Genomic DNA, 24,811 nt, shown 5'->3' on the forward strand with positions numbered 1-24,811 from the left:
CTCGCTTCCAACTGCTTGGAAAAATATTCCGTGGCATAGATTTTGTGAGAAATTGAATGCTTTACAAAAAAGGTCTCTTATGACTTTTTCAAAAACTCAACCGATTAAAAGATATTCATAGTTGAAGTTTGGCTATTTTAAGGAAAATATTCGTTTTTATTATGAATTTTATAAGTCGATGAAAAAAAATTATTTCGGATTGCGGAACTCATGATTTTGTAGGAAATTTACTGCTCTACAAAAATGGTCTCTTATGATTTTTTGATTAAGTGAAGCCATTACGAGATATTCATCGTCAAACATTAACGAATATCAATATTTCCAGTTTTTGATCAATAATTCGATAAATTTTAATTTAAACTATGAGTTTCAGGAAAATTTACATAAATTTGAGTTTCGATCGATAAAGAAATGTTATAAACAATTTTTTTAATATTGTTTTCAGTCTTGAGCTTGTTTGATTGCATTAAAACAAGAAATTAGAGCATTTTTTCGACATATAGCCAATGATTAGTTTAATTTGAAGTGAATGACATATTTCTTTGTCAAATTTAATATGAAAAGTATTGAATCAAGTGAGAAACAACCAGTATTTAACTTTTTTATAGATAAATTTTTTATTGAATTATCAATTGCAATATAATTGTCTATATTTTTAACATAACAGTACGCTATTACTATAAATAATTTCTTTTATTACAATTTGGGAATGTTTTTGATGTTCTTTGACAACTTGAAATAAGTACTGGAATTGTTCTTCATTTTTGTCAAGCATTGATTATATTCACTGACTAATGCAACAGCTCTCTCTGCTGAATCATTGACAACTTTTAGTTGTTGAAAGTATTCTTTATTTTCGAGATAACTCTCATTAGTAGGCCATAATTCAACATCGATATCAAGAAAGTCATACGGTAGATCGAAGATTTTGAAAAGATTTAATGACTTTTTAGACACAAAGTCACTCAGAGTTCTCTGCGCCAATGAATTCAAATCTTTTTAGCAATTACAAATCTTTTAGCTTTAGAATCTATACCTTCCCGAGTATTAACAGCTTCAACAATACTTTTTTACTTCTAATGGAACGCCATCGTCAAACAGTGATAAAATGGCAAGTTCATCGCTCAAATACCATAAGTGCGAAATCATTTTTTCACACGTAGCTGAAGAAATCAAAGGATTGATATGTTTGTACTCCAATAAATTTTTCATAAACTGCAAGTCATGATAAGCAGCAGTTGTTGCAGAAGTTGATGAAAACCAAGCTTTTAAATACAATGTGACTATAAAAATACAAAAATGACGAAGACCATGCAATTCTTTCTGAGAGAGTTTGAATTCATCTCTGAATAGATACATTTTCAAACTATAAATGGCCTTAGCCATCCATCTAGCATGATGAACAGCACCAGGACGTTTGAAAGAAATCTTTTCTTGAGGCATTTCTCCAAGGAAAATCAATGATAATTCCAATAATTCTTTATCTAACTTATTATAACATTTCTTTATCGATCGAAACTCAAATTTATGTAAATTTTCCTGAAACTCATAGTTTAAATTAAAATTTATCGAATTATTGATCAAAAACTGGAAATATTGATATTCGTTAATGTTTGACGATGAATATCTCGTAACGGCTTCACTTAATCAAAAAATCATAAGAGACCATTTTTGTAGAGCAGTAAATTTCCTACAAAATCATGAGTTCTGCAATCCGAAATAATTTTTTATCATCGACTTATAAAATTCATAATAAAAACGAATATTTTCCTTAAAATAGCCAAACTTCAACTATGAATATCTTTTAATCGGTTGAGTTTTTGAAAAAGTCATAAGAGACCTTTTTCGTAAAGCATTCAATTTCTCACAAAATCTATGCCACGGAATATTTTTCCAAGCAGTTGGAAGCGAGATATAAATTTTTTTATCTGATTATTCGAAAAAATAGAAACCCGCAAAGCGGAGGACCTTCCGTTATAATTAAGAGCTTATACTTGGAGAGAATTCTTTTTAGGTGTCTACGAACCTATTTTTCAGAGTATAAAATCAAAAATAAATTATTCGATTTTTTTGACCCACCTAATATATATATATATATATATATATATATATATATATATATATATATATATATATATATATATATATATATATATATATATTGTGACATGAGAGAAATTCCCATCTATACAAACTATAGCGAGTATTTTTGTTTTATTTATTATTATTCGTATGATTATGTTGGCTAAGTTGATGGACTGCGGAGGTTCGACGCGCCTGTGTCGCCCCATATATATATATATATATATATATATATATATATATATATATATATATATATATATATATATATGGGTGGTCCTTATGTTGGGTTTTTTGAAATTTTTGTTCACGATAGTTCAAAATCGGTTCAAAATCTATAAAAAAAAAATCATGCCAAGTTATAGCTCTTAATTTTAATATTAACCCGCGCCCCCCGACGGTCAAAGTTTTAAAGGAAAATAACATGGGAAAAGTTATATTTTTACTTTGGAATTTTTTACGTCATAAACTAACCAACAAATCACATCAAAAAATATTTTTTCTAATGCAAAATTTAACGGTCTACAAAAAGGTCTCTTATCATTTTTGATAATTCTAACGGTTTTGACGTTATTCGAGGTCTAAATTGAAACTATAATCTTTTTCATAGTTTTTTCTGTTTTTTTGGTCATTTAATAGTTCATAAATCATGAACCGGTTATTCTTTATAATCTCATTGGATTTTTTTGTTTAGAAAATTTTCAAAGTAACTGTAACTTTGGAATAATAGTGACACCAATTCATTTTTTTAGCCTGAACTGTCGAACATTTTAAAGATTTTTAACTTTTTTTGGATACAAAAGAAATTCGGGACCTATTGTCTCGATTTTTATTGTTATCGGTACAAATATCAACAAACTCCAATTTCAAATTTTGATTTCTGGTTAAAAACATTTTAGAAACCGATCATGCCGCCATCTATTAGATTTTACTTCAATCTCTAACACTAAAATTAATTCTCAGATTACTCATAACCTACATTTATTTCTCAGCTTGATCAAAATCGTTCAATTACTAGTACTGATGCCTTTTTGATATATAAATAAATTTTTGAGTTCATTTATCCGATATTTAAGTAATCAGTTAAATATGGAGTTATCACGTTTACGTCAAAACATTTTTTGATTGGTGATGTTGATGTTCAAATCGTAGGTAACAAATTACCATCGAAATTGCAAGCTTTGAAAGTGTTATTTTTATACACGTATTTCAAATAATACTATCACAGATAGTGTTGCTGCAGTGATTGATGAAATTATTGTGTTTTGGAAGAAAGCTCGAATTCCCGTTCAAGATATGCAAAGATGTCGAGATAAGTTGAAAAAACTGTATGATGAGTGGCACATACTTCTTAAACATAGAAATCGGAGTGAAGTTGCTGTGAAAAAACAAAATGAATTTTCCTGCTCATTAAAAAAATTATTTGACATCGCACCGTCAAATGTATTTGAAATGGTTGATGAAAATTCCAAAGAATTCTTGAATAATCAGAGATCAGATGAACGAATTGGTTTTATTGCAAATATTAAGATGAAATACGATGACGATGAAATTGGTGTTAAAAAATTAGAGAAACAATTGGATTTCGAAAAACGAAAATTGGAAAGTGAAAAAGAAAAATCATTATTTGGTAAATTATAATAATCAACTTACTCATTGATATTTTATTATTTTATAGTGAAGATATTTTTTGTCTTATCATTATCCTTTTTTGTAGACAAAAACGTTGAACTCTTATCAAGCCAAGGAAGTGCTCAATCAGTCTCTAGTGGAGAAGTATACATTCCAACTACTGCCGGCCAATTTAAATCAAGAAATATAAGAGGAACTCACAATATTCTCAACGAAAGAGTTGTAGCTACTTTTACCGTTGTAAAGTAAGCGACAGAGATGCTGTGTTTATAACTACAGCTATTTGTCAGTCGCTTATCGATTTAAAATGATTAGAAGTGGATAATAATTCCATTATTGTCAATCGATCATCTATTCGCCGATGTCGGCTTACTATGCGAGAGTCAAAATCAATAGAAATAAAAAAACATTTCCAAGACTTAAAGTTATCATCTATTGTTGTACATTGGGATGGAAAATTATTACCTAATTTGTTAAATACAGAAACTGTTCATCGATTGCCTGTAATAATTACTTCAGAAAGTAAAGAAATTATGTTAGGTGTACCAACGAGTGAAGATGGAACTGGAATAGCACAAGCTTCTGTAGTTCATAAGACATTATGTGACTGGGGATTCGACATATCTGTAAAAGCAATATGCTGTGACACTACTCCTTCAAATTTAGGCCTTCGTAATGGTGCTGCTGCATTACTGGAAAAATTGTTAGAAAGAGATTTGTTGTATCTTCCATGTAGGCATCATATATTTGAAATAGTCCTAAGATATGTCTTCGAAGCTGTTTTTCCAAATACGGTTGGTCCTAATGTTCCACTTTTTATCCGATTCCAAAAGCAATGGGGAGATTTAAATAAACTCAGTTACAAAACAGGTTTAGATGATCCGAAAAATGATAAATATCTTGACAAATGAAAAAATTGAATCTATTAGAACTTTTGCGACTGAAACTCTTGCATCACAACTGCCTCGTGATGATTACAAAGAGTTATTAGAGCTTACTTTAGTTTTTATCGGTGTCATCCCCGAAAAATTTAGTTTTCGTAAACCAGGAGCTTGTCACCATGCACGATGGATGGCAAAAGCTATTTATATAATGAAAATGTACATGCTTCGGGAGCAATTGTCATTGAAAAAAGGTGAAGATAATAAACTACGGCAAATATGTGTTTTTGTGACAATGGTTTATGTTAAAGCTTGGTTTTCGTCGTCAAATAGTGTCAAAGCTCCGTACCATGATCTACAGTTTATAAAAGAACGCAACAACTTTAAGGCAATCAACAGTAATCTTGCTACTGTGGCAATTAGTAGATTTATGAATCACTTGTGGTATTTATCGCCAGAATTAGCAATCATGGCTATTTTTGATGAGGAAGTTTCACAAGAAACAAAATTAAAAATTGTCGCTAAGCTGCGTAAAGAAGAAGAAACAATTGTGATTGATGATATTCCGGAAGAAGACTTGGATTATACTAGTGAAAAATGTAGTGTTAAACGCTTTCAAACTAAGAGCATAACTGAATTATTATATAATGATATTGACTTTTTCGTAACTGCAGAATCGATCAATTTTTCCAATAGATTCGAGTTACAAACAGAATTTTTAAAGATTCATCCTTCTGAATGGGCTCATAATGAACACTATAAAACTGCATTACGATTCGCTAAAAAACTATCGGTTGTGAATGACTGTGCTGAAAGAGGAGTTAAACTAGTGCAAGATTTTTGTAATCGTTATACTAAGGATGAAAAACAAATGCAATACGTGTTACAATTGGTTAAAGATCATCGTCAAATGTTTCCTGAGGCACTTAAAAAAACTAATGTAAAAACTTCGTGAAAGTATCTGTAATTAAAAATAAAAATGGTAATGTTTGTACATTTTCGATTCATTAAAATATTAATAATACACTTCTTTAATTGATTAATACGTTTCACGTAAATTATAGTTCAAAATTATATGCATAAGTAAAAAAAGTAATCTAATATGAATAATAACCCGTCTATGATTGTTGAATTATTAAATGACCAGAAAAAACTATGAAAAAGATTATAGTTTCAATTTAGACCTCGAATAACTTCAAAACCGTTAGAATTATCAAAAATGATAAGAGACCTTTTTGTAGACCGTTAAATTTTGCATTAGAAAAAATATTTTTGATGTGATTTGTTGGTTAGTTTATGACGTAAAAAATTCCAAAGTAAAAATATAACTTTTCCCATGTTATTTTCCTTTAAAACTTTGACCGTCGGGGGGCGCGGGTTAATATTAAAATTAAGAGCTATAACTTGGTATGATTTTTTTTTATAGATTTTGAACCGATTTTGAACTATCGTGAAAAAAAATTTCAAAAAACCCAACATAAGGACCACCTAATATATATATATATATATATATATATATATATATATATATATATATATATATATATATATATATATATATATATATATATATATTTATATATATATATATACACTTTTGAACCATATACTTTTTCCGACTCAGCTTGACAAATATAGTCGAAATGTAGCAAAATTTTTCAAAAATTCCGTCATGAGGACCAATGCAGTAGATTTCTATGAAATCTACTAAAAAACTGGCGTTCATTGTGCACTAACCTAGCCTGAGTCATAGCTGCACGTTGTTTAGGGAGTTGAGAGCACCTCCCAAGTCATTTTTCGTTTTTAGGTAATTATTAGGCGACTTAGACAAGGATCCGCGATGGCTGACTACTCCATCGTCGGCTCCAAGGTATTTTTTTGTTACAAAATAAAGAGAAAAAATTATTGACTAACTTTGATGTGGCTGTTACATTTTGATATTGGTTCATCAAGACGTTAGCTGCGTCGAGAAGAAGTTGAATTCTTTGAAGTGTTTGTATTCTAGCTTCGACTGCTTCCCTTAAATTTCCTTCCATCTCATGAAGTTCTTCTTCATTCAGTGTATTTAAATGAAGCGGTGGAATCGGTACGATTGGTAATGGAATAATCGATGGAAACGGTGGTGTGTAGATTGGCACACTTGATGTAATAATGGAAGTACCGTCAGCATTTCTCGTTCTAATACCGGTAGCAGGACCGTTGTTCTCATTATTTGGTCCTGGGAAATAGAAAAAAAAAATTACCAAAACGGTTGATCGTACAAGCTATCCCTGTAACTTCCCGCTAATTTTAACTGCAAAGCTCTCTAAATTTCAACAATTATAAAATTTTTGATCTGGAAAAAATGGTTTGAAAAATTATAGAAACGGAAAAAAATAACATGAAATTTCATTTACTTTCATTAATATTTCTTAAACGATTGCAAGTTTAATAACGTCCTGCAATAGATATCGTCATAAAGGTGGATAGAAACTTATGGAAAAAGATTTATTTCATTTCATGGCGTATATTTTTGTAAATGAGAAGTCAAAAAATGCGAGGGCTAACTGAGAGTCGTACAAGTAATTTTTCAATTACAGTATTTGTTAATATAATGAACAAAAATAAATGAGAAAAGGCCATTCGGCAGCCGAAACGGAAATAGATTTCTATTAGATCATTAACAATGAACATCATTTTCAAGAATAAGATGTTAAAAAAAGATATTGCGATAGGAAAGATAATATTAAATCTTTAAAATAGAATAACGTTTGAATAAATGAACCGAGTTTCACACGGTTGGCGGCATTCGACGCATTTTTTGAAGCTAGTTAGTAATCTTTAATTTTAAATCAATCGGACTGGGAATTCCGGAGTAATTCCGAAAAAACACTTTTTTCGGTTTTCTTTTGTCAACGATCTCACGAACGAATCAACCAATTTTGACCGGACCGGCGGCGATCGAATTGGTTTTTTTATTTCCAGAGCTGCTTGGTTTTTTAGATCGGCAAAGCCGTTCAAAAGTTATTTTAAGAAAACCACATTTAAAAAAATAACCGAATCAGTCCAAATTATATTCAAAATCTAAGTTCAGTCAAGCCCTTTCGAATGACACCAACCGCGATAAAATCGGTTCAGCCGTTCAAATGTTATAAGAGGTTCACACACACACACACACACACACACACACACACACACACACACACACACACACACACACACACACACACACACACACACACACACACACACACACACACACACACACACACACACACACACACACACATGGACATTCGGAGTTAAGTTTCCTAGAAGCTTAAAGCATCATCATCCGTTGAAAACTCGATTTTCAAAAAATGGGATATAACCAATAACTTCCCGATTATTTTTAATTTTCAATTTCCTTAGTGGGAAGTTAAAAATCTCGTGGAAATAAGAGCTCTTAATGTTAATACTTTTGGCATTGTTTTTTTAACATCACGAAGTTTTTAAGTATGATATTAAAAAAAGTGCTTTTTTGACAGTCAATAAAGTTGCAGATCAATGAAACGAAGCCCAAATTCTGGTTTGTACTCTTAAAAATTATGACCCAGATATCGGGAAAAAGGGTCTAGAGTAGGGAAATGGGACTAAGTCGGAGAGAGAGGGCCGATGGCTAGTACAGGACAGCTGAGGAGTAGGGCGCAGAAGAAGGGACAAGGAGGGAAACGACGGTGGCTTCCTACTCTTCATCATTCATGTTCGCCTGATACGACGACGGGCGTATTTTTTCGAGAAATTATAAATTAACGTTGTAAATAATCCGTTTTTCTTTATTTAGATTGTTGTTTATGAGTGCAGTATTGTTATTCTAAGTATTTAATAACGATAATTTACGATATTACAAGTATTATTTTGTCTACGACGATTATTTATCGAATTATTATTTCTACTACTACACTACTGGAAAAAATTAAGGGATCAAAAAAAAATTCCAAATGTTTCGGTAGTTTTCAACAGGCCGTAACTTTGAGAGAAATGGTCGTACAGGAAATAAAAAAAAAGTAAATTGTAGCTCCAAGTGTCTAGTTTTTGGATTAGAACTTCAAAATTTTGTAGCCTCCGCGGTTTCTAAGTAATCGTAGAAAAACCAGCAACAAAAAAATTCTCAAAATTTTTTTAGTTTTTTTTTTTGGTCTACGGGCGTGGAAAAAATTTTTTTAGCTTAACCACCATAAGGATCGGATACTTTGTTCATTTAGCTTTAATTTCTTTTTTTAAACACCCTGATACGTCCACTCCTCGCTGAGATATCGGTCTTCAAATGGAAAAGGATCTTTTTGTCTTTGATTATCGATATCTCAGCAACCAATGATCGCACAGAAAGTTAAAGGTGGGTTTCAAGAACTTGAATGAATTCCTCTTAACGACTGTCCATTGTTTTTTTGAAAAAAAAAATTTTTTCTTTCCGTCACATGAATTTGAAAATGCAACAAAAAAAGGGCTTTTAGTGGTTTTTTGGAAAATCAAGCGCTGGATCGAAAATATTGAGGAAACCACTAATGTTAAGTGGGCCTTTTACAGTTCAATATGTCCACAAAAACCCTACAAAGAATCAAATTAATCCAGCCAGCCGTTTTTTTGTTTCACTTGATCGAATTTTTGAAAAAATTAAAGGATCACGTTTTTTGCTCTGAAAAGCTCATAATTTTTAAAAATGAGAAAAAAAAATGGTTTTTTCGAGCTTTTTCCACATTTTCGTTCCAAAAGTGCTTAAATTTTCAAAAAAAAAAATTAAAAAAAAATTTTTTCGAAAAAAATTTAAAAAAATTTTTTTGGAAAAATTTTTTTAACAAGTTAAGGAAACTCAAAAAACCATCGCCCAATAATTTTTATCACCTTTCCACCGCTGCATTCCTTGATTCTACTGATCTCCTTTTAATTAAATTAATAAAAAAAGTTAATACCCCCAATCGAATTTCGATTTTTTTCATACGCTTTTCGGAGTTTTTTTCTTTTCTTTTTGTGAATCCTTAGCAAATCGCTTCATTCAACAGTTTTTTTCAAAACTAATCCCTCTGCGCTAAAAAAAATTTTTTTTAATTTTTTGGTCAAAATTGAAAATTTCTGACTTTTGATTCTTAATCATGGTTAGACGACATTTATCGGAGGTGGAAGTCGCTCGGTTAGTGACTCTTATCGACGAAGGTTACACTCAACATGCAGTTGCTATCCGGATGGGTGTAAGTCAATCTGTCGTATCTCGAGCTTATACCAGATACCAAGAGACGAATCAATATCATCGTCGCCCCGGACAAGGTCGCCATCGAGTCACTAATGCCCGCGATGATCGAACAATTGTTAGAGAAGTTCGACGACAACCTTTCGTCAATGCGAATATTGTCGCTCGAAACTTCCCCAATCGCAGACAACAGCAACAACAACAGCAACAGCGACGACGGCATCAAGTGCGAAACATTTGCTCTCGAACAATCATCAACCGTCTTCGTGAAACTGGGTTACACGCACGACATCCTAATCGTGTACCCCTGTTGACAGCAAGACATCGTCGAGCTCGTTTAGCGTATGCTTACGATCATCGAAATTGGAACTTGAGGGAATGGACAAATGTTTTATTCACTGATGAGTCTCGTTTTAATCTGTATGGCAACGATCGACTTCCTCTCGTTTGGCGCCGTCGTGGAGAACGTTTTCGCCAGAACTTTGTCCGTCCAGTCGTTGCCTACGGCGGTGGATCAGTTATGGTGTGGGGCGGCGTTTCACGAAATTGGAGAACACCTTTGGTAATTGTACGCGAAAATTTGACAGCTAGACGTTACATCGACCAAATTTTAAGGCCCATTGTTCTGCGCAGACGACAACATCTGAGGTCGTTCATATTGATGCAAGATAATGCACGTCCACACACAGCTAATATTACCCGGCGCTTCTTTGAGCGGCATGACATCACATTGTTGCGACACCCAGCAATGAGTCCAGATCTCAACCCCATAGAGCACGTTTGGGACATAATGGGCCGTCGGTTGCGCAGAGAGTATCCAAATTTGCAGAACTTAGATGCTTTGGAGCACGCGCTTCAGCACATTTGGAATAGCATTCCGCAGCCTCAAATTACCGTCTGCATAAACATCGCTGAACGTTTGAGAGCCGTTATTGAAAACAGGGGTGGTAATACCCGGTATTGAACCAACAAAAACCTTCAGAGAATGAGTTTGGAGTCATTAAATACGGTGGAACTGACGAGCCACCGGGTCTCAATTCTCCTGAAATACCACACACACACACACACACACACACACACACACACACACACACACACACACACACACACACACACACACACACACACACACACACACACACACACACACACACACACACACACACACACACACACACACACACACACACACACACACACACACACACACACACACACACACACACACACACACACACACACACACACACACACACACACACACACACACACACACACACACACACACACACACACACAGAAGCGTAAATCCGACCGCGCGACCTCCACGTGGTACGCTTCGGATAACGCTAATGCCGGCGGTAATTGTTTTCTTAAACTTTTCAAGAGAAAAAATTTCAAAAAAAATTTTTTTTTTTAATTTTTTTTTTTTTCAATTTAAGCACTTTCTGGAACAAAAATGTGGAAAAAGCTCGAAAAAACAATTTTTTTTCTCATTTTTAAAAATTATGATCTTTTCAGAGCAAAAAACGTGATCCTTTAATTTTTTCAAAAATTCGATCAAGTGAAACAAAAAAACGGCTGGCTGGATTAATTTGATTCTTTGTAGGGTTTTTGTGAACATATTGAACTGTAAAAGGCCCACTTAACATTAGTGGTTTCCTCAATATTTTCGATCCAGCGCTTGATTTTCCAAAAAACCACTAAAAGCCCTTTTTTTGTTGCATTTTCAAATTCATGTGACGGAAAGAAAAAATTTTTTTTCAAAAAAACAATGGACAGTCGTTAAGAGGAATTCATTCAAGTTCTTGAAACCCACCTTTAACTTTCTGTGCGATCATTGGTTGCTGAGATATCGATAATCAAAGACAAAAAGATCCTTTTCCATTTGAAGACCGATATCTCAGCGAGGAGTGGACGTATCAGGGTGTTTAAAAAAGAAATTAAAGCTAAATGAACAAAGTATCCGATCCTTATGGTGGTTAAGCTAAAAAAATTTTTCCACGCCCGTAGACCAAAAACTAAAAAAATTTTGAGAATTTTTTTGTTGCTGGTTTTTCTACGATTACTTAGAAACCGCGGAGGCTACAAAATTTTGAAGTTCTAATCCAAAAACTAGACACTTGGAGCTACAATTTACTTTTTTTTTATTTCCTGTACGACCATTTCTCTCAAAGTTACGGCCTGTTGAAAACTACCGAAACATTTGGAATTTTTTTTTGATCCCTTAATTTTTTCCAGTAGTGTATATATATATATATATATATATATATATATATATATATATAATCATAATATTATTATAGTATATATTGAACCTAAATATAAGACAACCCGACTGATTAGATATGAACCGGCATGAGTCTTCAGATCTGATCAGATCTGTTGATGTCTGACTCGATCAAGTCTAAGAAAAGAAAAAGTTGTACCTGTGGGGTGTAACGGAGTACACGGGGCCTTCTTTATCCGAAGAAGGTCTCCGATTCGAGTCAGTTAGTTATCGACCGATTCTCCAGAGTGCTGTGCTCCGAAGTACTCGCGTCAATAGTTGTAAGCTAGTGAGTAAGTCCCCGAGGTGGTAGCGCCGGCGCCGAATGACAGAGTGAAGAAGAAACGAACTAACAAATTTTGTCAAAATTCATTGTGATCGAACGATCGAGCTCATAGCATCGCGAAAAGTTCCAGTCAGGAAAAAAATAGTATCTGAGGAGAACTCGACGCGACGTGGTGATCCAGGACTTTGCCGCCAAGTGAACATCTCACCGAGGAGAAATTCTATAGGGAGACGAAAATCCAGGAGTCATAGCGTCGAGGGATTGCGAACAAAATTTAGAAAGAAACTCCAGGTACAATTAACATGTCTAAATAATTTCTCGGTGAAGCGGCATCAGCCAGACCTTATGTCGGCTGAAGGTCATTTCGCGTTCGGTCACAATCGCTAGCTTTAAGAAAATTTAAGTACTCGTAGCTTAACCAAAATTTAAGTAATTAATTTACCCATGTTTAAGAATTAATTTAACTGAATATTCAGAAATAATTAACAACGAATGAATAAAATACTTAAGAACAAATTTCGTAACATAATTAGAGAAAAGTCCGAGTAAAAGTCCGATTGAAATTACGTATAAATTTAAGAACAAGTCAGAAATAAAATGCTAAATATTTAATTAATAATGCCAGGAATTATTTCGGGTTATTAATTTAACACGTAGGCAGAATCTGGATTAATTATACTAGGAATTATTTCAGTTTGTAAATTCGTGATTTTGGTGTCACGTGAAAATTTGATCTCTGGAAATTGAGTTTGAGTAAGATCAGTTAATTTTGTGTCAATTAAAATCATTGAAATAAATTCAGTAAAGTATTTTAGTAAAGTCATCAGAAATAAAATTAATTAAAATCAACATATAAATAATTTGGAACAAATTTTGATTGTGTAAAATGAAACAAAAGTAAAATTAGAATCATAAAATAATCGTTACAATAATTGTTAAAAATCATTTAGGTAAAAGTAGAAAATAAATCAGTTGTAAATTTCACGTAAAGAAAATTTGACAAAAGTTTGGGAGAGCGTCAGCCATCTTGTCTCGAGCTAAAACGCTGAGTAAAGGACATGCAAGGTCGAGACTAAAAATCTCAAGGCGTCATAAAGTAAAATATAATCCACAAAATTAAAATAAAATTAATTCGAACTTTTCGTACAGCACAAAGAGAGTGAAATAAAGTAATTTAGTAAAATTAAAATAAACTCAGTTATTCCGAGACAAATAAAATAATTTAGTCAAAATTATATAAAATACAATCAATTGACAAATTCTAAATTCGGAGATTGAAATTAAGTAAATTAATTAAATAGATTAATTAGTAAACTCTGACTAAATAATTTGGACAAAACGAAAAAATATTAAATAAAATAATTTATAAAATTCAGCACAATTAAATTCAGATGAAATCAAATCAATTAGAATTATAATAATTAAGTAAAATGAAATTATAAAATTCGGCGAAATTAAAATCAACAGAGAAAATTAAATTTGTGAAATGCTTGGACGTAGCGAATAATTTGTCGGCAGATTATTAAGACCTCTGTCGTCAAATTTTAATCTATTAATACAAGATACGAAGACCTTTTGGTATTAAATATTTATTGTTGTATTATTAAGAACACGGCAGTAAATTAGTTAAGGATTTTAATAAGGAAATTAATCTCGTTAGGAATTTGGACTAGAAATGAATGGAAAATTGATTCAAGAGAAAGTTTGTTGATTGAAATTTAATTTGAATTTAGAAAATTTGTTAATCAGATTTTAATTTGAAAAATAAAAGTCAATAATCTTAGAAAAATAATTAATAAAGTATGGAAATATTAATGAGTGTGTTTGAAAGATAATAATTATATTGTGGGTGCATGTGGAAAACTATGAAACTATAGAAAACTAGGAAAATATGGAAAATGGAAAACTATGAAACTATAGAAACTGTGGAAAATATGGAAAATGGAAAAATATGGAAAATTGGAGAATGAAGAAAAATAATTACAAATAGAAACCGCAGTATAGTCGCTTCATAAGAGGGTGTCGTCGAGAATAAGAAACTATGATAGAAACCGCGGTATGGTCGCTCCATAAGAGGGTATTGTCGGGATTAGGAACTATGATAGGAAACCGTCGTCTAAACGGGAATAGGACTTAGAATTAAGTGTTAATTAATTGTAAGGGGATTATTATTGTAATGAGGTTGGTTGGATAAAATTTCTTGTACAATGAATTTCTTTGATAATTTTTGTATCCTTCCTAGCAATCTCTCACGATCCTGCACAATTTACTCCATGCTCTGGTTCAGTTTGTAACAGGGTAAATTACCCTAAATCGATAAGTCGCCAGAGGTCGATTATTAGTCGACTCAGCACTGGCGCGTCCCGATCTTCGGGGCCCTCCGTGTAGTAATTAAGAGGGGGGTAAAATGAGTAAGTACTCGGGAGCCGGCGTGTGACAAAATCAGAAGAGGTTTGATAGTCAACCGCACCGGTCACTACTCAGCAGAAAAACAGGTAATTAATACATTCGCACGCAAATTTTGGAACGCTGCGATAAAAAATTATCAAGATTGTCTTTTCAATCTTGGAGATAATATTTCTAACAATTTTACTGTTGCAGGATACTGAACTTGAAGTGAAGACGGATCCCTGGAGTGAAAGAAAAACTAAACAACTAGTACCCAGAGGATTCACCACGTCAGAGAGACATCGTGAACAGGAGTTTAAGTCAAATACTCAGGTGCTTTATTTCATTCCGTGGGTGGAAGATAGACCGCAGTTTGTACTCGGTCTATCATTCCTCTTCTCCTCTTATATAAAATTTTATTAATAAATTAATTGTGGAACATTTGCTAATTTTGGATTTAGTGATTTTCATGGGGGTTTATACCCGAAGATCACTCAATCGACCTTGCGGGAAAATTTAATAACTAAAAATTATCAATTAATTAATTAACATCCGAAAATTTCGTTAATTTTATTGTTGTAATTTTTATAACAATTAACTTAGTAAAATTGATTAATTTTTGTCATTGGAAAAAAAATCGACAAATTTTTATTGGTGGAATTTTGGTCAAGCGTCAGTTTTTGTGTCACAGTAAATTCCAATACCCAAGGTCAAGCAAAACAGCTAGCGAATATTCTAGCAATTAAAATTTGAATATTTCGACTTGTGTCGAATTTTTTATAATTGATAAAACGATCAGAAAATTATTGATAATATTTTATATTAAGAATTAATTATTAAGAATTATATATTGAGAATTAATTATTGAAAATAATATAGATTGGAAAATTATTAAGAATATTATATTAGGAATTATTTATTGAAAATATTATATTATAAAATTATTTCGTCAAGTGTGAATTTAGTAATTTTTGGGATTAAGTCCGTGGATTAATTAAATTAATTTTTATTCCAATTTGATAATTATCGGCGTGGACATTAAGTCCAAGGAATTAGTTAATTGAGTCAAAAATTGTCACAGTAAAAACTTAGTCAGAATTAGTTAATTCAACTTGTGTTAATAATTTTGAATGTGATTGAAAAAGTTATATTGTGATTGATTTAATTGTCAAAAGTTAATTCAGGATATTAAGACCTTTTGTTTTAAATAGTTATTGTTATATTGTTAAGACTATGACAATAGGTTAGTGAGGAATTTTAATCCGTCTAATATTTTAATAGAATTGAAATTAACAATTGGAATTTGAGAACTGTAATAGTTATTTGGAAATTGATTGTTAATTGAAAATTGTCGTTTTATTAATTTACTAATGATTGAATAATTTGATTGGAATATTTAATTAAAATTAGTTACAGTCAATTTTTATTAAAATAAAATTTATAAAGTAAAAATTAATAAAAGTCAAGTTAGTAGTGTGAGTGTGAAACAAGTGTGGGTTATGTGTGAGTTACAGAGTATCTAGGTCTATGTTTCGTCACTGGGCTGTTACTGCTGTAGCTGGAGCTGGTTATGTGAGTGTGCTGCAGAATATCTAGGTCTAAGTTTCGTCACTGGGCTGTTGTTCTCTAGCAAAGTGTGAATAAGCTGCAGGAGTATCTAGGTCTATGTTTCGTCGCTGGGCTGTTAGTCCTGTGAGCCGAGTCAACGAGCTCAGTATATGATTCGTCTCTGTGCGGGTGATTGTAGGTTTAGAAATCGGGTAGACGCCGGGAGGGGCTCGTCAAGAATAAGTTAGAAATTGACGGGTAGACGCCGGGAGGGGCTCGTCAAGAATAAGTTAGGAATCGACGGGTAGACGCCGGGAGGGGCTCGTCGAGATTAAGATATTGTTAAGTGTGGTCAGTGTGTGAGTGAATGCATTTTGTTAACTAATTGTAAGTCAAACATTGTTAAGTTTTTTTTTATTGTTAATAAATATCGATATATTGTTAATTAATTATTTATTATTAAACAGCACCTTCCTCCACTCTCTCTACCCTAAGATTAAGTTCTCTCAGCTCTGGACCGGTTCCAGAAACCGTGATTAAAAATCCTGGTGACGCCTTGATAATTATATTGTTGTTAGTTTTGTTTATTCATTTATAGAATTAATTAGGGGCCAACCTGAGCAGGTAAAACTGTTACAAGTTTCTGGATACTGTCTCTAAAAATTCAGTGGTGCCCTAAATAAATTAAGGGGTGACCAAAGAGAACGAGTAGACTTGGCAATACAGGTTCCTTCCGTTTCAGGGGATTCGAACCGTAGACGCCGCGCTCTCCAAACTGTTACTTTACCTCTTGACCCTATAACTTATCTTTACTTTAGAGGTATCTTTCAAACTACTTCAAGTAATTGAAATTTCATACATGACTTATCTTTACAGTTAAGGAAGTAAACTATGCCTAGTTTATTAATTATTAATAATTTATTATACATCAGAGTTATTTGTTTAAAACGGCTATGTATTTTTTTTGTTTCATTAACATGTGGCTCTATGCACAGTAATAAAAAAAATTTCTTTGAGGTTTATTCCAAAATTATAATTTTGGTGTTTTCTTTTAATTTAAAAATTTTTTTTTCTATTCAAAACGTATAGGTAACTAAGAATTATCTGTGTGTTCTACAATTCAGCAATCTTTTATACTACAGCAATGAACCAAGGCGTAGCTTAAGATAATAACAGACACCTTGAAAGGACTTATCGCCTATCGATATCAACTGATTTATTTTGGTATTTGCACGCAATCAAACTCAAACTTTTAATCGAAATCTTGTTTTTCGCGTATTCCTTGGAACACAGTAAGAAAGTTTGGGTCATTGCGTCAAAAATCATAGCTAAAAATCATTGTTTTGGCATGAAAAATCAAAAACTTTATGCTTAAGTCGATATTTTTAATGAAAGTTGTACATCTAAAATTAATAAAGGGATAGAAATTGATGCGTTATACGGAACAAATTAATTTTAAAAATAGAACTAAAAAAAAATCAGACATGAGCAGACATGAACAGGCATGAACAGGTCTGATCAGGTCTAATTTCAGACCTGATCATATATGAACAGGCATGATCATACATGAACAGGCATGGTCAGGTCTGATCATTTTTTCCCGGGTAAACAGGCATGGTCAGGCCTGATTAGACATGGACAGGCCTGATCAGACCTGAGTGTATTTAACGCTTCAGAAATAAAGATATGAACATGCCTGAGGTATTTAACGCTTCAGATATGAACAGGCCTGGTTAGGCCTGACCGTACTTACCGCTTTAGAGATGAACAGAGATGAACAGACCTGGCTAGGCATGGACAGGCCTGAGCGTATTCAACACTTCAGACATGAACAGACATGGGGAGACCTGATCAGGCATGACCATGTCTAATTTCAGGTCTGTTCATACATGAACATGCCTGATAAGGTCTAATTTCAGGCCTGATCATACATGAACAGGCATTGTCAGGTTTGATCATTTTTTCCTGGGATATTAGTCGAATAAATGAGAAACGAGCCAAAAATTAAAGTGATGATTTGCTTAATTCGACATAAATCAAATTATTGATTTAGGTTTTCGTATTCTACAAAGGATACGATAGGTTTGTGATAACAAAAATGAGAAAAAGTTTTGAAAATCTAAAAGTACACGCCTCATAATCTTATTTTTCGTAATGAAATTGATTGAAATAATGTACAAATACTTTTGAATCTTTCCCGCCATTGTTCATCCAAAAAACACATACACACATACACATACACATACACCTCGGGTCGGGTTTACTAGGTGCCACATCGGACGTCTCCCCTGGTAGCGGATAGGGAAAAGTCCGACATATCTGTCTGCCAGATAAATCGGATACCGAGGAAATAAAATACTCAGGGTGTACCAAAATCTAGCAACAAAAGGATATGAAAATGTCATAGGATTATCAAACAACGTTTACAGTACAGAGGACGGATTCCACAGTGTCGGTGAGGAAAGGCGTGCAAACAGGCCTGAACTTGTCGTTATTAAGCGACCGTTCGAACAGCGAGGTAGAACCCATGGCTCTGCTGTCCAGAAATGCTACGGGGAGCACAAAAACAGCCCAAATGGAAGTGAACGGACAGCCGAGCAACTTTTCTATAAAAAGTGAAGGATAGGACGTGTCAAAATGTAACTTCCGTGATGGACCTCTTAAAATTGGAATTTTGAGTTCCACTTGTGACAGGAGTTGGGTTGGTCATTTTCTGACATATTTTAAGCGTAAAAGGATTTATTTGATTTTCAGAGAATTTTTTAACAGGAGCTTTATTTCGGCATTTCCACTTAAATTTCAAAATTTGGCCGGAAGTATCCAAGCAAAGCTCCTGTAAGAAATTCTCAGAAAATCGAATAAATCCACACCAAAAACAACGATCCGGAGTTTTCCGGAGTCTCCTAACATACTCGCTCTGGAGAGTTGTTCAGACTTCAGAGACCGCATGCATGCGGTGCTCTTCCATTCCTAGATATCTATACAACTCTCCGGCGTCTTAAGACGCTCCCATCTACTCACTCGACATCATCACCCGTATCAGAGCACTTACCCCTCGCCAGATTTACGACCGCACACTCGTCCAACCTAAAAGACATTCTGAGATCTCGTGTGTACTTTGTTACGATGTTAAGGGCCGCCTGTAGATGATCTTCATCAGCATTATACAGTTTCAGATCATCCATGTAAAGCAGATGAGTGATCGAATATTTCCGATCACCCGGAGGCCCCACAAAGTACCCACGAGTTTTACGGAGAGCAACAGATATAGGCAGCAATGAAATGCAAAACAGCAGAGAGCTCAAGTACGCCGAATGCATTCCACTATTTCAGGATTGACCCCCAGGCACTTGAGTAGATATAAAATTAACTCATTAGGAGTTGAGTCAAATGCCTTGCGATAGTCAATCCAGGCCATTGACAGGTTGCGTTGATAGTAGATCGCATCTTGCAAGACACATTGATCCACTATCAAGTTCTCTTTGCAACCCGACAGGCCTCTTTTGCTGTTCATATATCCGTTGCCATACAGGTTCTATCTCATGCAAGATAACGTTTCTTAAAATTTTCGTAAAAAGTTTATAAACCGCATTCAATCAGGTGATAGGCCTGTAATTTTTTGGGTTAGACAGGTCACCTTTTTTGGGTATCAGTACGGTTCGCCCTTCCACGAGCCAATCTGGAATTGGTTCGTCAGCTCTAATGTACGATGTAAATATGCGGACCAGATGAAGGTGGGTAGAAGTAAATTTCCTCCACCAGAAGACATTAATGCCATCCGGTCCCGGGGCAGCTCAATTTTCAGAAAGCATGAAGGGCTGGATCGGAACAACGAGTTGTCGACCAACCGCCTCAGCCTTTTCTCTAGTGACTTTTTGGCAGTCACTAGAGCCCGCAATTTATTAAGAGACACTTCCTTGATGACAAGAAGAGTACTCTTATTCAGTGTGTGATGACGCCACCGAAATTCAGCAGCAATGCGCCGAATTCGGGGCGTGTATGCTCTTTGAATTGTTTCAAACTCAATCACACACTACATGCGGGAGACCTGTTTTCAGAATCTGTCAATTTTGAGGACAAGTTGTGAGATGCGCTGTCTCAACTTTGCCTCGATCGAGAGACAATGTCTCTCTCCCGGGAGATTATTATTATTATTATTATTATTATTATTATTATTATTTATTTATTTATTTAATATTTTTTCCATTTTATGAATGAAAACAAATTCAATATTCATCCCGGATGCGTGCAGATTAGCCCTAAATCTGTCTATTCGTATTTTGATTCATGTTGGGTGACTTGAACAAGGTTCTATTTTGCTCCCTTATTTGATCAATAAGCGTCCCAGTATCTCGTTCAAAATTTTAATATTCACCTGTTCTACGTATTCTTAATGCTTCCTATTACTAATAAATTATCATTTTTATATGAGGGTATGGGTTTATTGAGACTTATTTTTTCTCTCATTTAGATATTGATCTACTTACTGAGAAAAAAATTATGTAACAGGGTAAAATTACCCTTAATCGATAAGTCGCCGGATATCGATAATTATTCGACATAGCACTGGCGCGTCTCAATCTTCGGGCCTAAAGAGAGAATAGGAGGGGGTAGTTTTGGGTTATTATAGGTGAGCCGTGCAGTGAAAAAGGAGAAGTAGTGTGACCGCCAAAGAGAGTGCCACGGGAAATCAAGAAGGAGCGATCCCCGGAGTAGTGACGGAGTAGTCAACTACAACTAGGACTTCATCCTCAACGAGTGAGTTAGATCGTCGTTTTATTCGTCAAGGTATCAAGAATTACTCTGTGGGAAAGAAGTGGACCGCGGCTTACCCAATACTTGGTTACTTCTCCTTTTCATTTACTAATTGGATCGTTTAATCAATTTACTTGATTAAGGGCGGGGTAAGGGTTTTCACTTTCGAAAAATTGATTTTTTTTGTTTTATCTTATTGTTTAACATTTCAAGAATATGTCCTCAAAATTTTAATCCGATCTAAGCAATATTCTTGAAGTCATTGTTTAATTAGTCTCGGGGCCTTTAACGCTCTAACTCTAATAGCTACGGGCGGTTGGGATTGCAGTGCAGCTGTCGAGCAGGTATACAGGTTATTCATTGCTATTGTCTTGATCCCATATCCAGTTTTAGAAATATTTCATTTAGTAAAGCCAGGTAACTAAAACCATATAGATATATTTTATATTTGTATGTTTACTATACACTACATTATTTTAAAAAAAGAACCGAACTTCAGTTAGTGGTTAGACGTTCGACCGTGCATTTGTAATTTTATTTTTGCAAAAAATTTCCTTAGCAAAAATGCCGAGAGTAAGTAAAATTTCGCGAGAAGACCGTCAAAGTGGAAGGACCTATTTGTGTCGATCAAAAAAAAGATCAAACCCGAATAAAAAAATAAAAGATGAGGCTACCACCAAAAGTGCTTCGGCGAAGAAAATAAAAGTACATACGAGTGCTAGTGTACCGGAAGATGTTGAAAAACATTTTATAATAATAGATTATTTGCTTGTGTTTTCAACCATCGCAAGTTTAGTAAAATGTGCTCAGTGTGATGGTTCAATCGAATTCAAGAGCTGTAAAAAAGAAGGACTTGGCTTCCAAATCCAAGTCAAATGTACAAATTGTGATCCACGCTTTATACCGTCGAGTGAGAAAACTGGTCATCGCTATGAAATCAACACTCGTTTTGCCTTTGTAATGCGTACATTAGGTTTGGGTTTAGCAGGCTGCAATAAATTTTGCGGGCTCATGGACATAGCAAGTAGTTTTCTATCAAAACAATCTTATTTGGATCTCATGAAATCTATTTGCTGCAGCATCGAAACGACTGCTGAGAAATTTCTTGTCTCCGCCGCAGACGAAGAAAAACAGCTAACACGTGCAAATTCGGAGTCAGACACTTTGACCGTTTCTGGAGACAGCACGTGGCAGAAGCAAGGCTTTAGCTCTTCCTTTGGCATCACTTTCTTGATTGGATATTGGTCTGGAAAAGTTATCGATATTTTCTTAAGTAGTTCGCACTGCCAGGCTTGCAAATTATGGAGAAATCAAATAAATACTGATGAATTTCAAGATTGGTACGAAGAACATGTTGGAAAAGATGAATGCCAAGCAAATCACACCGGACCATCAGGTAACATGAAAGTAAATGCTGTCATCGAACTGTTTCGCCGATTAGAAGAAAAATACGGAGCGAAAATCAGCAACTATATTGGAGATGGAGATAGTAAGACTTACGGCAATTTAGTAAAAGCTAAACCTTATGGTGAAAATTTTATTATACATAAAAAAGAATGTGTAGGTCACGTGCAAAAAAGAATGGGTAAACGTCTACGTGATCTAGTAAATAAAACTGTTGAACATAAAGTTGTAAAAACCGGAAAAATGCTGGTAAAACAAGACAGAGTAAATTACTCAGTGGCAAAGGAAAGCTCACTGGAAAAGCCATTGATAATTTGAGTCGATACAACGGAGCAGCAATCAGACATAATTGTGATTCTTTAGAAGGAATGAAAAATGCAATTTGGGCAACGTTCTACCACCAGCAGTCAACAGACGATTACCCTCAACACCATAAGTGCATGAGCGGTGAGAACTAGTGGTGTTCGTATCAAAAAGCTTTGGCCACAACAAGAGTGGAAAATTTTAATCATGACTACACTCCACTTCCACAAGATGTCATAGAAGCGATCAAAGCGATTTATGAAGATTTGAGTAAAGACGAACTGTTAAATTGTTAACTATTTGTTAACTATTAACAAATTGTTAAATTTCATCTTATGTAGCTGCATGCACATTCAATGAAGATGCTGGTGCTCTTCTAACTTTTCTGTCTGACATGGACGTCAGTGTCGGTCCAAGCGCTCACGAGTATGTATCATCTACGGTCAGCAATCGCATTGATACGGCCGAGTTCCAAGCTGTGCAGCAGAGCAAAGAAGCCAGAATAAAACGAAGACTTGAAAAAAAAAAAAAAAAAAAAACAGGCTGAAAACATCGACAATACTGAAGGATGTGTGCTGTATGGAGCTGGAATTGATGATTCTGTGTAAGTTTAAAAAAAAAATTTGTTTCTTCACTTTTTTGCTTCATAAACTTTAAACGCGTTTTTCTCAAAACTACTTTTTCAAAGTCCGTGTTCACTGCCATTTGACAACTACTCGACCGATTCATTTCAAACTTTGTACACATTTTCTTCATATAAAATACCTCCCCCCTACGTTTAGTAAAAAAATTTTTTTTAACATTAAGGGTGTTTCCCACCCACAAAATGGAGGAAATTTTAGTCGAAAATAACGGTTTACACTTTAGATGGCCGCCAAAAATTTTTAAATAAAAAAAAAATAATCAGAGAACGTTGGGGGGAAGATTTGTTTATAATTTAACTAAATTTTTATGGTTTTTCATTTTCAGATAATTTCCGGCCGAGTTACAGTGAACACCGCAAATTGTTTTTTTTTTTTTTTTTCAAGACGTCCTGGGGGAAGCTCTGTCACGGGCTAATGGTTTAATATTTTTGCATGAAAAATTTACAGAACATAGTCAAAACTATGCTCAATAATGTATAGAAGGTTTGTATAAAATTACTCTTTCGATATTTGAGATAAAAAATCACAAAAAAAGTGTTTTTTTTTACGCTGAAACCCAGACCCCTCCCTTAACTTTTCTCAATAATTAATAATTATAATTCAATAATTAATTAATTGAAATTTTGATTCGCTCGTTTCGTTGAGAGTACCTCAAGGGGGTTTATACCCGAGGAGTCCTCAATGACCTTGTGGTGTTAATTGCTGTAAAATTTATTAATTGAAATAATTCCGAACATCAGAGAAATCGGTTTGTTTACAACTAACTTAATTATTCAATAAAAACCAAATAATGAATTCTTCGGGAAGGTTCCATTGTCTTCTCACAGACTAGTGAAACATCGGTTGAATCGTACAACGTAGTTAACGTATACCCAAGGTCAAAAAGTCACCATGCGCTAGCATAAAAGTTGGCGTCTGTTTTGAGTGCGCAAATATTTTATTCAATGTTAATTATTGAGAATTTGTTTTATTGAACCTGGCCAAAAATTTATGATTTTATTTAACTGAGAAAAATTGTTTATGATTTAATTTTTAATTAACTAATCGGAAATCCCACAAGGGAAATTTTATATTGAATTTAAGTTCTGGAAAAATTTATCTTGTTAATTTTATTTCGTCATCGTGAATAAATTCCTTAGCATTTATTGAGCACCGTGGCTTATTAAATCCGAGATTCGTTTATCAAAAGTGTTGAAAAAAATCTAAAGAATTTGATTTATTTTAATGTTGATAATTAAACTCGTCACTAATTTTTAATCAAAATTATAAGTCAGAATAAATTCGGATTTTAGTGGTTAAATTTGTTAATTGAAAATATTCGTTAAATTTAATTATTAGCTAATGACTGAATAGTTGAGTCAATGTAGTAATTTGCACAAGTAAGATAAGCTCTCTGCTTTGGACCGGTTCCAGGAA

General features: G+C 33.8%; 1 protein-coding gene across 6 annotated transcripts in view; it reads right to left on the bottom strand.

The window, feature by feature from the left end:
- Positions 1 to 24,811, bottom strand: part of Sip3 (septin interacting protein 3) — a 173,314-nt gene that overhangs the window by 12,603 nt on the left and 135,900 nt on the right. For 5 of the 6 annotated variants that reach the window (XM_074251628.1, XM_074251630.1, XM_074251624.1 and 2 more), the window contains one exon: positions 6,510 to 6,813. In XM_074251628.1, coding sequence (XP_074107729.1) covers positions 6,510 to 6,813 — 304 coding nt within the window. The remainder of the gene's footprint in view (positions 1 to 6,509; positions 6,814 to 24,811) is intronic. The other variant, XM_074251626.1, reaches the window with a different exon arrangement.

This window comes from Cotesia typhae, unplaced genomic scaffold, assembly GCF_013202065.1.
Source record: "Cotesia typhae breed Kobodo isofemale line unplaced genomic scaffold, CoteBio_Ctyphae contig_77, whole genome shotgun sequence".
Lineage (NCBI taxonomy): Eukaryota > Metazoa > Arthropoda > Insecta > Hymenoptera > Braconidae > Cotesia > Cotesia typhae.